Source organism: Microcebus murinus, chromosome 15 (genome assembly GCF_040939455.1).
Source record: "Microcebus murinus isolate Inina chromosome 15, M.murinus_Inina_mat1.0, whole genome shotgun sequence".
In the NCBI taxonomy this organism is placed as follows: domain Eukaryota; kingdom Metazoa; phylum Chordata; class Mammalia; order Primates; family Cheirogaleidae; genus Microcebus; species Microcebus murinus.
In genome coordinates, this window is record NC_134118.1 from 16,910,675 (window position 1) to 16,926,958 (window position 16,284).

Consider the following 16,284-nt stretch of genomic DNA (forward strand, 5'->3'; position numbering starts at 1 on the left):
TGAGAGGATGAGAAAAAAGGAAGTATGCATGTATATGGTAGTGGAGATTGGGCAAAAAAAAAAAAGAGTAAACCCTCATATTTTTGGTGGGAACCCAATGGATAACACTAAAGGAAAACAAGACACAGAGATAGAAGCATGTTATTTAGAGATAAGGAGGTGATTACCAAAAGAAACAGCTAAAATAATTCAAAATGGCTGACTCTTGAGACAAAGAGTGAAAGGTGGCAGGCATGGCACTGTTGTGATTTTATAAGAACCCTTGTTTTTATAGGAGAACTACCGACTCTTAATTCTGTGTATGTCCAGCTTTGATAAAAATGAAAATTAAACTTTAAAAAAGGAAAAGTGAGGGGCAAACCCAAGTAAGACAAGGAGGGGTGTACCTCTCATTATAGTGAAACTCAAAAGAGAATACTCAAAAATTAATACAGAATGAGGAATTAAGATTAACCTCAAGTATATTTTCCTAAAGTCTTTAAAAGGAGAAAGTCATGAAATACGATGTCCCTTTGTCTTTCTTTCCACACACCCTCAGACTCCGGTCCAGTGTTTGTGTGTACCCTCTGACCTCTCCTTGCACTTGGCTTCTACTTAGATAGGATGACTAGAAAATGTGGAGAGCCAAGTTTGAACTGCATCACCTAACCCAGTCTCTTAATTCTCTAGCGGTGAATCTGGAGAATTCTCTTGGCTCCTCATCTGATTCTTAGAAGATGTTATTTCCAGCCACCTTGCCCTTTTCCCCTACACTACTGACTTCCTGATCCAGATTCCTCTGTCCATCCCCCTGGCTCTGGCTCATTCCTTACCCTGACCCTGCTATCTATATTTGCTTTGACTGTCCTATGCATTTCCTCAATCTATTTCTTAATTCCTGGCTTCCACCTCCTTATCAGAACTTGGCTAAATCCACTTTGAAACACTGAGGCGGATGGGACTGCCTGGGAGGCATTTGGAGAATCTGCAGCTCTGTTCATACCTCCTTGTTGAGAGCCGGAATAGTAGCTGAGAGTGTATGTGGGAAGAGAGAGAGAGAGAGTTTTGGGAGAAGAGGGCACAGTCGGTCATCTTGGACCCAGGGATGCTGGGTCCCTAGGAATGCTAACATGTATCCTGGTATATTCTTAATACGTATTCTTCATTCTCTCTTAGAAGCTGTTCTAAAATTTTAAACCCAGAGGCATCTTTCCAGCTTCCTCACATGAGCTACATTTTGACCTCTTTAGAGGCTAAGGTGAGACCTCAGTCTTGCTCATGGTGATTTTACATGGAGTGACATCTGAGTCACTTTTCAGCTGCACTCCACACCAGTCGTCCCAGCCCTGCAGTTTATGGGCTAACTCCTGTTGTCTTTCAACATATGGAGCACTATTAGATAGTGTGTGAGTTTGGGTCTTGTCAGGGAGTCTGATTAAGCCACAGTCAGAGACAGAAGTCCTAAGTGTGAAATGTAACAGGCGTTCCCAACACAGCTTGATCTGCTAGTTGCTGGAGGTGGCTGGTGCATTTCTGTTGGGGGGTAGGGAGCTTGCTAACAAAGCAAACACATTTTTTCCTATCGCGGGCTAGGTCTATGGCGGTAACATTTGGCAAGTTGAGTAACAGGGAGCATAGATAACTGTGAACAGATGGGCAACTATTAAAAGATTGGAGGGGCTTTCATCATTTCTCAAATGGCCTTCACCCACCTACAGCATGCCCGGTTCCCTTGCAAGAGGATTACGTAAAGGATTCAATTAAATTTCTTCTTTCTTTCTTTCTTTTTTTTTTTTTTCTTCAATTGCAATGGAAGCAAAAGCTCTGACGTGAAGAGGAAAAGAATAGATGAGAAACTTCTAATTTTGAATCCCCTTAGGATTAGATGCTGATTTCAGCTGTGCAGAGAACACTGCCCCATATTTTGAAAGAGTAACTGCTGCCAGTTTCAGCAGAGACGACTTTCCAAAATAGACAGCGAACTCCACCATCCACAGCTGATGGCCATCTGACATTCGGACACAGAATGACAGAGCTGTACGCTATAAGCATAACCTTGATAAGCGTATAAGTATAACGTTGCTTTTTAAAAACAGCAGTGGCACATCGTCATTGTATTTAAGCTCGAAACGAATGGAATACAAAACACAAAGGAGAAATGCATTGGCTGGTGCCCAGCAGAAATATAAGATATTCACACATCTGAGAGCAGTGACATTTACTCATATTCTAGGGCAGGAGCGTCTCTGATTCAGAAGCCTGCTGGTCCTCTTTCGCTCAGAACTATGCTTGGAAAGTTCTTAAGAGTTGAGAAGAACTCCGGGCACTGATTAAGATGAGGCATGGCCAGAGTTATGGCGGGTCTCATGAACCTGGCCAAATTAGACTGAGTTCCATTCCTCAAAGGTTGTCTTAATGACACGCAAATTCAAAGGTCAGTAATTTTGAGGCATTGACCCTACCCACACTCATTTAATTATCTCTTTGGAAGCAGGAAGGACGGATACTCCGCCTCATTTTTATTTTCAGTCCTTTAGTCAGTTTCGATCGTTATTTATCCCAGCCAAGAGTATGGGGTCACTGAAGATCCCCGTCTCTAAAAGTCACCCCAGCCTCAAGACTAAATTTTGCCTATAGATAACCACCAGCGTTACAAAAGGAAAATAACCATTTTTAACATGATACATTCAAATCCCACCATTCAGAATAATTACCATTTAAAATAATTTGGCAACAGAAACACCGAAACAAACGAACAAGAAGCGGAAAACAATTAGCTCTTGGAGGTGACAGCCTCATCGCCTGCTCAATGATGTGCAGTTTCATAAACTCATAGTTCTCCTGAGCTCGGCTGTTTGGTTTCATGTAATTGAGTAAACAAGGATTATTAGAAGGTTTAGTGTCCCCTGGAGAATTATACTTAAACAGAAAGAATTATTGGAAATAGTTAAAATGTGCTGCCACCATTTAGCAGAACGAGAGTTGGCAATATTAATTTTGAGATATATGCTCTCAGCCTTGTAAATAAGTGCTGTGCATAGATTGTGTCTTATAACAAGGAAGCGTCCATCCAAGCAGGCACTGGAGAGCCATGCAAAAGGAGTGAATATTTGTGTATTGCATATTGGGCTTGTAAAAATCACTGAATTGCATAAAAAATAAGCTCCACATAATTTGCTGTTATTTTTGTTCCAAGTTTTAGGTTCTTTTGAATTTCACGTGTTGTCCTGATGTGCAAAAATACTCATTAGGTAATTAAAGCCATTCCGAGTGATTTTTATTTTCCTCCTTGCTGCCGTTAAGTTTCATGGTGCTAGTTTTCTAGTTCTCCCTGGTGCTCACGCGGGCTCCGCTTATGCCTGTGCTTTTCTAGAATGGCAGACATGGAGGAGCTGGTGCAAAGACTGGAGCGAGCCGTCAGCCGCCTCGAGGTGCTGTCTGCAGAGTCCCACAGGCGCCCTGGGGACTGCGGGGAAGTCAACGGTGTCATTGGAGGTAGGGCCACACACTGTTGTCATTCTTGGTCTGAATTTGTTCCAGTCATTTAGTTCTCAAGAAATTTTTCTGTCTACTTCCTTCAACTTCCCTACTCCTTCCTCTACATGTTGACCATGGCATTAACCAGAGGTAAACAATCTCTGAAAAAGAGAAAGGAAGAAAACCTTTCAACCCTTAATTCACAAAAATTACCAATATCTGTGCCTCTTGAGAGCATAAATCCTTGTGCCACATGTCATTATTCGTGGTGCTTCTGCTGCTATTCCGCACTCAATGACTAAATATATTATTGACGTAATTATCGAAAAAGAAACTAATCTTCCCATTTAGAATGTAAATCGGAAGGAATTATCATGATGTAGATTTTAAGTTTAGAGAGAACAAGTCATTAAATTTAGGAACTGCAGTTTTGAAGGAGGCTAGCCAAATATGACATTGATGTAACAGGGCCCTGTCACCTTGTTCTACCTTTGTTCCTAACCAACTACGCTTTTAAAACTATATGCTAATACCATAATTTAAAGATAGATTTTTAAAAGTTATATGATCAAAAATAAAAAGTTAGCTATGTTTCTTTAAAAGGGTATCGTGTGTGTGGAAACTCTCCAAGCTATCTACAGTAATTTTTCTAATTCCTTCTTGTCTAAGGACATATGTAGTTTAACAAATAAAAATGTAGGACACCCAGTTAAATTTGAATTTCAGGTAAAGAACACATGTTTTATTTTTGGTATACGTTATGTCCCAAATACCGCATGGGCTGTACTGCAAGATACCCATTTATACTGAACACGTATGCATTGTCTTATCTGAAATTCAGATTTAACCAGGTGATCTGTATTTAATATGGTAACTCTCTTCTTGTCACATGTGCATTTCCTCCTTACCTGACCCATCTGAATCCTGTCAGTCTTTGGGGAGGCTGAGAAAAGCCTTGGGGAAGTGGGGGGCTCTGGAAAAAGCTTTCACCAGGACAGACCTACATTGGTGCTTCTAGAATTTCAGGCGTATTTGGAGCTGTGCCTTGTATTACATGCCATGGGACAAAAATTACTGTGTGAGCACAAATGTGCTGGCTGGTTTATTTCCCCCCTGAACATAATGAAAATTAAAATGCTTTGAATGAATTGAAAAGGGGGTGTTGTTTAAAGGAAGGCTGCCAGGAGCCTGTAGGTTTTTTCCGCACCAACTGAGACACATCTATGATTTCATTTTAAGCCTCTTTTTGTTAACTATACAGTTGGTATATGAGATTCAGTAAACCTTATTTGTAAGAAAATATTTTCACGTACTCTTCAGTAACTTTGCTTCATTCTGCTGTTGGCATCAGGTGATTAAAGACATTCTCTGAATTGCTGACCAATATAAAGCCTATACATACACAAATTAAGGTAAAATCCATTTTCCAGGAGATTGTACAGTATTGTTGAGTAAAGACAAAAAAAAAACACCCTCAATAATTTGAACCTCCCTTATTTAAAGAAGTACTAGACTGAACTTTCTATTTATTTTCTTTATAAAAAAAGAATTTTTCTGGGAAAATTAATAGGTTAAGTAGAATTGGAGGGCATATAATTAAATTATTTGTTTAATAACAAATATGTTCTCACATAACAAATCATTCCACACCAGTTATTAAAGCAATAGCTTTCTAAAACAACTTAGCCAGAAATTTATTATCTTACTTGAAATGAAGTAGGGTAATTAGTAAAATGTCTGAATGATATCCATCCTGAAAACATTTTACTAATACTAAACATCATTTCCATTTCTTCTTTTTTTTGTTTGTTTTTAAATTTTACTTAAATCTTTAAATTTTTCTATTCTTTTCTCCTTTTTTCACCTGGGGAGTGCTACCAGCGTGTAACCATTTCTTCTTAATTAGTAAGTTTAGGTAATTTTCTACATTCTGTTTTTAATAAATCTTTAAGAACAGCCTTTTGCCTTAAATATAAACATCATCATTATGACATTGTTATAACAAAAGTTAAAATTTTTTTTTATTTTAAAGAGACTTTCAGAAGGAACGCAATCTATCATAAATACATAATATGTATAGATCAAAGGACTACCCTGTTATGGTACTGGTATTATGATGTGTTTTATAATATGGGTTTTTTTCCCCCCTGAAAATCAGGTAAGTTCAGCTCAACAGTTAAGGAAATATATTTGCGTTTTTGCCACGTGACAAGCACTGTGTTAGGTGCAAGGAAATCTAAGATGAATTATGTAAAGTCCTCACCCTCCAGAATCTTTGGTCTTGATGCATTACTATGCAGGGCCACAAATGCTTTGATTAGAGGATGCTCAAAGGATGCAATCTGGGGAGAAAGACAGATCTGCCCGCAGGAGGTATGAGCAGAGCTGAGTGATGAAGGGAAAATGAAAATATTCCCTTTTATCATGGTACCTTCTGCTGTGTAGAGGTCTGTGTCACATTTCTGAAACTTCTGAGACATCCTCTGTACAGACCACTTTAAATAGTCAGCAGAGAGCCCTCAGGCCTCTTCCATAGCAACCAATAGGTTTTTCTGTTTCCAAATGGATCTATAGGGAACCTTTGGGCTTGTGCCCCTTTCCTCTCCAGATGGTGATATGCACTGTGTTTTGGACTTTAGGATAACTCAGCTTCAACAGCCTGCTCAGAAGTTAGACTGCAGGTGCAGAGAGCTGTAAATACCTGTTTCCATCATCCTTTGGACCTGGGGGAAAAAAAAGAAATAGGGAAACTTTATCCTGTAGTTTTGTGAACGTGGATGATATATTTGTACAATATGAGGAAGAGGATCCTAGGTTTGGGTTTTGGTTTTAATGGCCTGCAGTGCTCAATTGGTCAATATTATGTTTCTCAAAATTAGAGACATCAGGGACTTAGATTTTTTTTTCTGTTAATTAAAAGGCAAGAAAGAAATGTGGAGCATGCCGGTTGGGCCGTAGTCACTTCAGCTTTCACAGTAATTTGGCTTCAAACCCAACAGGTACTGGCTCGGTGGTCATTTTCACTCTGCCATGGCCCTCTCCCCTCCCCCTAGGGAGTGAAGAAGGAACAAAATGAGGGACATCAGCTTTCTTTTCCTCCTTGCCTAGTGGTCATTATTACCTTTTATTTTCCTGGGTAATCTTGGTAACTATGTTTAAGGTTGTCATAGCATATGGGCAGGTCGTTGTGGAAGAAAGGCCCCTGGCTTTAGGTGAATGGACTAGGTTCAGGTTTTGGATCTGCCTATTATTTGGTCTACACCTTTGGTCCAGGCATGAGCTCTGTTTGCATTTCCATTTTCTCATCTGTAACACTGTGATGGTGTTACTTACACCCCTGGGTTTGGAAGGAAGGAAATCCTTACATAGGTAGGAGGATGAAAACCAGGAAAACATTGAGAAGTGTCTAATAAATATTGATTGAGTGAGGGAATGACTTTGTGAACGAATTAGTGAGAATGACATTGGTGATATCAAACTTCTTCTGTATTATTTATGATAAGACAGTCCCAGCTTTTCATTATACTACCGGGGAATAACAAAACGCTCCTCTTCCAAAGGTGTGGCCCCCTCCGTGGAAGCCTTTGATAAGCTGATGAATGGTATGGTGGCCGAGTTTTTAAAGAACAGTAGGATCCTTGCTGGTGATGTGGAGACTCATGTGAGTACTTGACTCCCCTGTTCTCTGTGGAGGGTTCAAAAAGACCAACCCAGACTCTGCCAACTCTATTGCCGTGACGACATCTTTATTTATTTATTTATTTTCACCCTGGCTGGGCAGGTGGTGGCTAAAACATTCCTTTACGCATTCATCCATTTAATCATTCCTGCAATGCCTACTGGTTGAGCATGGCCTAGCACTGTTCTAGAAGCTGGGAGTACAGGGATGAACAAGGTAAACCAAGTCCTGCCCTCACAGAACTTTCACTTTCGTCTGGGGTATGAAAGCAGGGTAATGATACAGAAAGTGCTAGAAGCAGGGATACTGCTTGGGGTAGGAAGGCATGTCCAGGGAGGTGACAGCTGAACAGAGATCTGAGTCGAGAGAAGGAAAGAGCCCTTGGAGGGATGTGGGGAACGAGAGCTCCAGGCAAAGGAGACAGCAAGGCCCAGGGCAAAGATCTGCAGGCATCCTGGAACTACAGCCCGAGGGCCATATGCGGGTGTTTTTGCCCATTTGTGTTTTTTTTTACTTCAAAATAAGATATGTGCAGTGTGCATAGGAATTTGTTCATAGTTTTTTGTTTTTCTTTTAACTATAGTCCGGCCCTCCAATGGTCTGAGGGACAGTGAACTGGCCCCCTGTTTAAAAAGTTTGAGGACCCCTGAGAGAATGGAACCGGCTTGGTGTGTTCTCAGCAGAGCAGAATGCCAGGGAGCAGTGGGTGAGGGAGAGAGGTAGCAAGGGCCAGAGCACAGTGAGGGCTTCTCAGTCACAGTGAAGGGCTTGGCTCTCATTCCACATGTGACAGAGAACCCGGGGGACACTGGGCAGAGAACGCAGGGTGATTTGATGTGTGTTTTAAAAAGATCCTTGGCCGGGTGCGGTGGCTCATACCTGTATCCTAGCACTCTGGGAGGCCAAGGCAGGAGGATTGCTTGAGCTCAGGAGTTCGAAACCAGCCTGAGCAAATGCGAGACCCCATCTCTACTATAAATAGAAAGAAATTAATTGGCCAACTAAAAATATATAGAAAAAATTAGCCGGGCATGGTGGCGAGTGCCTGTAGTCCCAGCTACTCAGGAAGCTGAGGGAGGAGGATTGCTTGAGCCCAGGAGTTTGAGGCTTCTGTGAGCTAGGCTGATGCCACGGCACTATAGCCTGGGCAACAGAATGAGATTCTGTCTCAAAAAAAAAAAAAATCCTCTGGCTGAGCTGAGTCAGCAGCCACCCTTCTTCTTTCCTGAAAGTACAGCCTGAGGATGTCACTGGACACCCAGTAAGATTGCTACTCTCACAAAAACAGAAAGTCCAAGTGTTGGCGAGGATGTGAGGACATCGGAGCCCTTGTGATCTGTTGGTGGGAATGTACAATGTTGCAGTCATGGCGGAAAACAGTATGGTGGCTCCTCAAAAATCAACAGCTAGAAATACCATGTGACCCAGCAATTTCACTTCTGAATATATGTCCCCCATAATTGAAAACAGGGTCTCAAAGAGACACCCATGTTCTTAGCAGCATTATTCACAATAGCCAAGCGGTGGAAGCAACCCAAGCGTGCATGGACAGATGAACTAAGTGTGGTCTATACCTACGATAGAATATCATCCAGCCTTAAAAAGGAAGGAAATCCTGTTACGTGCTGCAGTATGGATGGACCTTGAGGACATTATGCCAAGTGAAATAGGCTAGACATAAAAAGACAAATACTGTATGATTCCACGTATATGAGGTCCCTGGGGTAGTCGAATTCATAGAGACACAAAGTAGAATGGTGGTAGTCAGGGCCTGGAGGGAGGGAGGAATAGGAAGTTGTTCAGGGGATGTGAAGTTTTTGTCTGGAAAGATAAAACAAAGTTCTGGAGATTGTACAACGGCGTGAATACACTGAATACTACAGAGATGTACACTTAAAAATGGTTAAGGTGCTAAATTTTGTGTTGTGTGTATCTTACCACAATTTTTTAAAAAGTACAGCCTAAGGAAGGGCAAAATTATAGAATTTGAGAATCTGTGGATTGGAAGAGAACTTTAAAGATATTTAAGCCAGCCTTCCAGTTTTAAACACTTCTTATACTTTAAAAAATATTAATATCATACATAATGAGTGAGATGTGCACCATCTGAGGGATGGTCACGCTGGAAACTCAGAATTGTGGAGGGAGGGAGGGAGAGGGCATTATTTGAAACCTTAAAATTTGTACCCCCATAATAGGCTGAAATAAAAAAAAGTTAAAAAAAGTATATATTAGTGTCATTCCTGAGGTTAGTCATTGTTTTCATGCATTCAGTGCAAATCTAATATAATAGCCAAACCAATTAAAATTAAAAACTTAAAAAGAAATTTACCACCAAGTTCTTCTCTTTCATTGGCTGTTGTTTCTCACAGAGGATTGAATTCCAAATCCATCTACCTATAGCTTTCTCAGCAACAAGACAATCGTGGCAAAAACCATTTTCAGTATAGAGTCACAAAAATCTGATTCTTGAGTAAAGTTGTGGTCTGGGATTAAAAAAAAAAAAAAAAAAGTAAAAAGGGATTCTCTGCCCCTCCTCTAATTAGACTCCATGTGCAACACCCAACTCCAATCTTCCAGGAGATCCGGTAACTCTGGTCATATCAGGGCTTGCAAGAGTGTAATTAAATAGGTGTTTATCTCCTCACATGGCAATATATTTATTAGTCACATCTAAGAAAAACAAAGACCCTTCTCACAACCTCCATTTTTATTAAACATTTCTCTTGAAATACCCATTGGCAAAAGCAGAGAAGCTTTGATATACGTGAGTTCCAGAAGAGTCTGTGAACTACGTCCACTTCAAATGTGTCACATGGCTCTGTCATTACTCCCTTCTTTTCCTCAGTGTTTTTGTTTACAAGAGAAACCTTGTATGCAGCAAGATAGTGGCTGAGCAGCTTAGATTCTCAGGCATGATAATTCCTGAAAGCTTACATATACAAAGGAATACTATCCCCAATACACTAAAAAAGATGCTCGAGTGATTGATGAACATTTACTTTCTTGAACACTATCACAATAATTATCGTAGCTTTATTGTTCCTATTAATTAATATTGACAGACTTCTCAGGTACGCAGTACATTATAATTCATTAGAAATATCTCAAAAATTCTAGATAGAAGCTTTTTGCAAGAGAATAATGAGTCCTATAAATAAGTACATTTAAATTTGCATTTTAAAAAACGTAGGAGTTGCATATTGTCTTCAGATAATAAACAGTCCCTTTAAATTTTTGTCAGTACAGAGTAAGTTATAAAGTGTAGCTCGATTTGTATTAAGTTTTTTTCTCCTTTCCCCTCATCACCCTGTAAACAAGATGACTAGATGAAGGAATATTCTTAACAGTGAATATGTAATGCATAAAGAAATTTATGCTTTCTACTAGTTTTTAAAAAACTTAAGAAAGGAAGGAAAAGAAAAAATAAAGGAAGGATGGATGGCAAACAAGCAAGAATGAAAGAGAAAAAGAGAGAAAGAAACACTTGTCATCCGAAAGTTTAGACTCTGGCTCTACAACACAAAGAAAAGTACAGGCAGCTATAGTCCATCTGCCCATTACTTTAATACTTTGAACAAGTAGTTTATTTTTTTCTCTCTCTCTTATAGAACCATGTGTCATTGGCATTAAGCTTGCAGCTGCTGCCTCTCACATAAGCCAGAAGTGGGGGTTGAACTTTATTCCAAGAACACACCTGTTGCCTAGAAAAAAAAAACCCTCACATACCTGATTGCTCAGGATGGAAATTTGAGAATGACACAAATGTGCATCATGTTAAATCCTGTGCCTGTGCTTAAAAGCTATTTCTCAGATACTAATAATGAATAAGGGCAGCCAAGCTATGATTTAACGTCTGTTTCGATGTGTTGGCTGCTGGTTGGGCTTAATTTACTGAACGCTCAATAGTCTATTGACAGAACAGACCACAAAAAAGGGGGAACTAATAGCTACAATTAGGAAGCTCTGCTGAACCAAAGAACATAACAGGTTTAGAAAAGATTAGATCTTGTAAAGCCTTCTTGTATGCAGCATAAACCAAAGGGCTTATTTAAATCATTCTTCAACCCAAGAACACTGACACAGCTTGCACCCCTTTTTAAAAAGGATAAACAATACATAATTTTATAATAGATGTTTAGGGTAAATAATCCTCAATATCAAAGGGAAGGATCCTCTAGAAACTGGGCCTACATAATACCAAGCCTCTGGTTGAATATCATTTATCTGTAAATGGACTAATGTGATTTTTTTTTTTTTTTGGTGATTTTTGTTTAACAAAGTTGTGCTGTTGTTATTCGTGGTGTATGGAACTAATGTCGGAACTATTTCTAAGTGATTTGACAAATAGGAAGCAACTGCGAATCACAGCTCTTCCTAACCCAAATCCTTTTTGGAGATTTATAGAATTTACACTTTAAATGTTTCTAGCAGTCTGGAACATTTATTTCCTATTCTTAATTAAAATGGATTTTTAAAATTTTTATTAATTGTTTAATAAAATGAAAGAACCACAATTTGAACAAAAAGGCAATAAATTTAACCAAACATAACACACATAAAGCATAATATGATTAAATCACATGCCATGAAATATTGTGGCCTTGAGTTCTCTGACTTTATAAAGGATGAACATCATTAGGCAATTATTACAGCCTCACTTCTGATGGGTCATGATCACTATACTAGATGTTCCTAGTCTTTACCATTTTTTAAAATCATCTACAAAATGTTTTGTTCATTTTATGCCCTGCTGGTTGGGTAATGAGTTCAGAGAGTTGCAAAGTGAGAGAGAAGTCTCTCTTCCTCTAACCAGCACTAGCAGTTTGTATTATGAAATATATTCAGATTTTAGAGCTGTCTCTACTTTTGACAGCATGACCTTGAGCTAGCCCCTTAACCTGCTCCTTAGCAAAGCGGGATGACATGGTTTCCAAGAGCCTTCTGGCTCTCACAGTCTGTGACAATGACTCAGAGGTTATAACAGCCTTAAAACATGAGGGGACTATTTGGTTTCCAAGTGAAGAGTTTGCAACTGAGTGGCATCAGCACCATTATAAAAAGCATCTTGAGCCATGCCAGGGAAAAACCACGGGAAACAAGTGGAAGGAAACCTGTCAGAAAAAGGACACACAGAACATTGAAGATAAAATTTCTTCCTGCTTTACTATGGAGTAGAGGGACATCTGACTCCTTCATTTCAAAAGACCCCTAGGCCTCCATGAGTCTGTGCTTCCTGGTCCTACAGGTTGTCACTTCTTCATTTAAGTGGATCTGAAATGGTCCTAGGCCTCCATGAGTCTGTGCTTCCTGGTCCTACAGGTTGTCGCTTCTTCATTTAAGCGGACCTTATCTCTACAACAAATAATAACCTTATATCTGGAATAAATAATGCAAAAACATCTACATATTAATTTAGTTTACTAATTGTATCTGTATTCTTCCAATTCTTTTGATTTTAGAAAACATTCGTAGGTAATTTGTATTCACTAAGAAAGTGATCATTTGCATTTTTGGTGCTCTAGAATCAGGATCTATATAGGGTCCCCACTTTCCTCCAGTTATCAGCAATTTGGGGTTGATTCCACGAACCAGCCCTTTCTACACAGATCTCTTCACGTTCTCACTCTGCCTTCAGCCAAGTTGGTCCTTCCATTAACTTCCAGTTTCCTGCTAATTGTTTTAAAGTGAACATTTATTTTTATTATAACTAGATGTAGAATATCTTGGCAATCGCAAGCCCAAAGGATCTGTATGTCTTTCAGTTTCTCCAAATGGCAGAGATCCAAAAACTGACTTGCATAAAGAATTCTGCCTCTGGATTTCATACAGGCTTTAAATCAGGCTTCTCCTTTCTTGTCTTAACCATTAACGATAGTCAGAAGTTTTGGAGAAAGAAGCTTAGAAATCATCCATTCCAATTTCATACCCTGTTTCTTCCTTGCCTGCTTTCTTGCTTGCTTTCTCCCTCTCTTTTTTCTTTCTTCCTCCCTCCCTCCCTCCCTCCCTCCCTCCCTCCCTCCCTCCCTCCCTCCCTCCCTTCCTTCCTTCCTTCCTTCCTTCCTTCCTTCCTTCCTTCCTTCCTTCCCTCCTTCTTTTCCTTCCTCCCTCCCTCCCTTCCATCTTCCTTCCTTCCTCCCTCCCTCTCTCCCTCCCTCCCTCCCTCCCTCCCTCCCTCCCTCCCTCCCTCCCTCCCTCCCTCCCTCCCTTCCTTCCTTCCTTCCTTCCTTCCTTCCTTCCTTCCTTCCTTCCTTCCTTCCTTCCTTCCTTCTTCCCTCCTTCTTTTTCTTCCTCCCTCCCTCCCTTCCTTCCATCCATTTGTCCTTCTGTCTTCTACAGAGAAGGAAATTGCAAACCAGAGAGGTTTAGCTGATGCGTTGAAGACCACAGAAACTCAATGGCAGAACCAGGAATCTAGTCTCAAGAGTCTCAGCCTGTCCCATTGGCTGACACCTGCTTTGACCTGCAGGGTAGCTGTGTCTCCCACTACACTGTGGGTAACTGGTTCCCTAATGAGAAGCAAGGCGGCATTGACCTACTTCCTTCTTCACCTGCTCTTTCCAGAATAGGAGAGTAGGTCAGCCTAACACAGGTTCAGGCCTAGGGCCAAGAAGAGGGTGGAAGGCCACTGTGCCTCGTGGTCACCTTCAGGACAGAACTTTGTCCCTCATGGGTCTTCACTTCTGCCCCTTCGTCCTGGCCCAATCTTGGCCCAGTCACTACTCTTTGTGCTGTTGGCACTGAATTTGCAGAATTCAGAAAGGTCCCAGATAGATCAGTCTCTGTTATCATTTCTTCCCAGGAATGTGGAGAATTTTTATTCTCAGCCTTAAATACGTACTTTGCTAACAAACATATACTTTGATTCACAGCCCATCTCCTGCTAAGTCACTGGCCTTAGTTGGACATCCCTATGACTACTTTTTTACTTAAGGAAGTTTGTTTTCAAAACATACAATCCCCATCTCTGTCACTGTGCATTCTATTAATATAATAATTTCATAGCACACTTAGAGCTTTGGGGACTGGCCAGTAAGAAACTGGACTTGGAATCAAAACATCTTTGACGGGCCACCAAACATCACTAACCACCAGGATTGCCCGTTTACTCTTCCAAAATGAAACATCATCAAAAAATATCTTGCTGAAACAATGTGTTAGGTTCCACGAGTTTCTAAGGTTAATGCTTTTATTTTTTTTTCTTCCTGGACAGCAAATGTGCTTTTTGCCAAACTCTTGCCTGAGTGTTTTTCTTTCTGCTTTTTAAATAATTTAACTTTTTGAATAAATAATTGCATGAGTTAAAGAATTTCAGTAAGGAAAAACACTGCATTAAAAAGCATACCAATTTATTTGTGCATCCCATTTCCCTCTCTACCCCTAAGGGTGACTATTTTTCAAGTTTCTTATGTATCCTTCCTGTGTTTCCTTTTGAAAATGTATTTATTCTTATCATCACCTTTCTTATTAAAGGTCACCTCATTATATACACAGTTTTGCAACTTGTTTCCTCACTTAACAAAGCTTCTAGAGATCTGTTCTGTCAGTACACATATAGCTTCCTCATTGTTTCTTACAGCTTCATAACACTCCTCTGTGTAGATAGATCATAGTTTATTTGACCAGGCCCCCATTGCCGGACATTAGGACATTGGGTTATTTCTAATCTTCTGCTACAGTGCATAACCTTGTATGCATATAATTTCCTATATGTGTAAGTAGATCATGATAAATTCCCCCAAAATGGGATTACTGGGTATATCACCCAGAGTCCTGGAAGGATATAAGTGGCATGGTCAACTAGGGAATTTGAGGCAAGTTTAATAGAGGGACTTTACAAAGCTAACCACAGGGTGTTGGGAAACAAAAATTGAGGAAGTACCCAGGGCTACCAATAACAGGAGCTTCTGCTGTACCAAGGCTTGGAGAGGCAAGCTCAGGGAGCAGGTATCAGACCCTTCGGTGGAGACACAGCCAAGCCCCGAGACCAGCAAGGAAGAGCCATGGAACAAAGACCCCCTCTCCACTTGCCGCCCCCTGCCCCCCGTGGTCCAGTCTCCTGCCGGGCCTTCCATTGGCTGAACCCAGTCAGGAGCCAGGAAGCCTGTGGGTGCTGCTGTTGTCTCCATGGTCAATCCAGAGCATAGAGCAGGTACAGGAGAATAGGTAGAAAGTGGAGCTAGGGCAGCAAAACAGAGATCGTCAGGACACTGGGTGAAGGGAAGGGCAACTTACTTGTGAGATCTACTGTCAGTTGCCTTCCATAGGGGATGTGCCATTTACATGTCCCTCAGAAGTGGATGAGAGTGTTTATTTCCCCACACTCAGCTACAAAGGGGGATGTCAGTAGACTTTTTCAGTCTGATAAGGGAGAAATGGTATTTGCGTGTGGTTTCAATGATGAGTGAGGTTGAACATCTTTTCATGGAGGTTGTTGGTTTCCTTTTTTTTTTTTTTTTTGGAGACAGAGTCTTACTGTCGCCCAGACTGGAATGCAGTGTTGTCATCATAGCTCACTACAACCTCAGACTCCTGGGCTCAAGTGATCCTCCTGCCTCAGCCTCCCAAGTAGCTGGGACTACAGGCATGTACCATGACTCCTGTATTTTTTTGTTCAGACAGGGTCCTGCTATATTGCTCAGGCTAGTCTTAAACTCCTGGCCTCAAGCAATCCTACTACCTCAAGTGCTAGAATTATAGGTGTGAGCCACTTCGCCCAGCGGATTTCTTTATTACTGATTTCTAAAGATCTTTACATATTGGGGATACCAGCTTTCTGTCTGTGCTGAGAGGTATAGATATTTTCCCCCTATTGTCATTATCTTATGACATTCCTTCTGTTTTGTTTTTTTTTTATCATGTAGAAGTTTTTTTATGTAGTAGAATTTATCATAAACGTATCCATTTTTTTCTGTTATGGCTTCTAGATTTTGAGTTGTGGTTTAAAAGGCTTTTTCTTCTAACACTCTTATGGCTTCATATTTTACATACAAATTTGATATACATTTGAGTTTATCTTGGTGTGTGATATAAGGTGTGGATCCAGCTTTTTTTTTTTTTCCAGGTAGATTCTCACTATTCCCATCACCATTTTTGAATCAGTCCATTTCCCTCATTGATCAAAATGCCTGCTAAATACCTGTATGTCT

At 40.4% G+C, this 16,284-nt stretch overlaps 1 protein-coding gene across 1 annotated transcript in view; it reads left to right on the top strand.

Annotated features, from left to right (window-relative positions):
• Positions 1 to 16,284, top strand: part of CAP2 (cyclase associated actin cytoskeleton regulatory protein 2) — a 132,675-nt gene that overhangs the window by 19,087 nt on the left and 97,304 nt on the right. The window contains exons 2-3 of the mRNA XM_012753608.2: positions 3,353 to 3,474; positions 7,017 to 7,117. Coding sequence (XP_012609062.1) covers positions 3,354 to 3,474; positions 7,017 to 7,117 — 222 coding nt within the window. The 5' untranslated portion in view covers position 3,353. The remainder of the gene's footprint in view (positions 1 to 3,352; positions 3,475 to 7,016; positions 7,118 to 16,284) is intronic.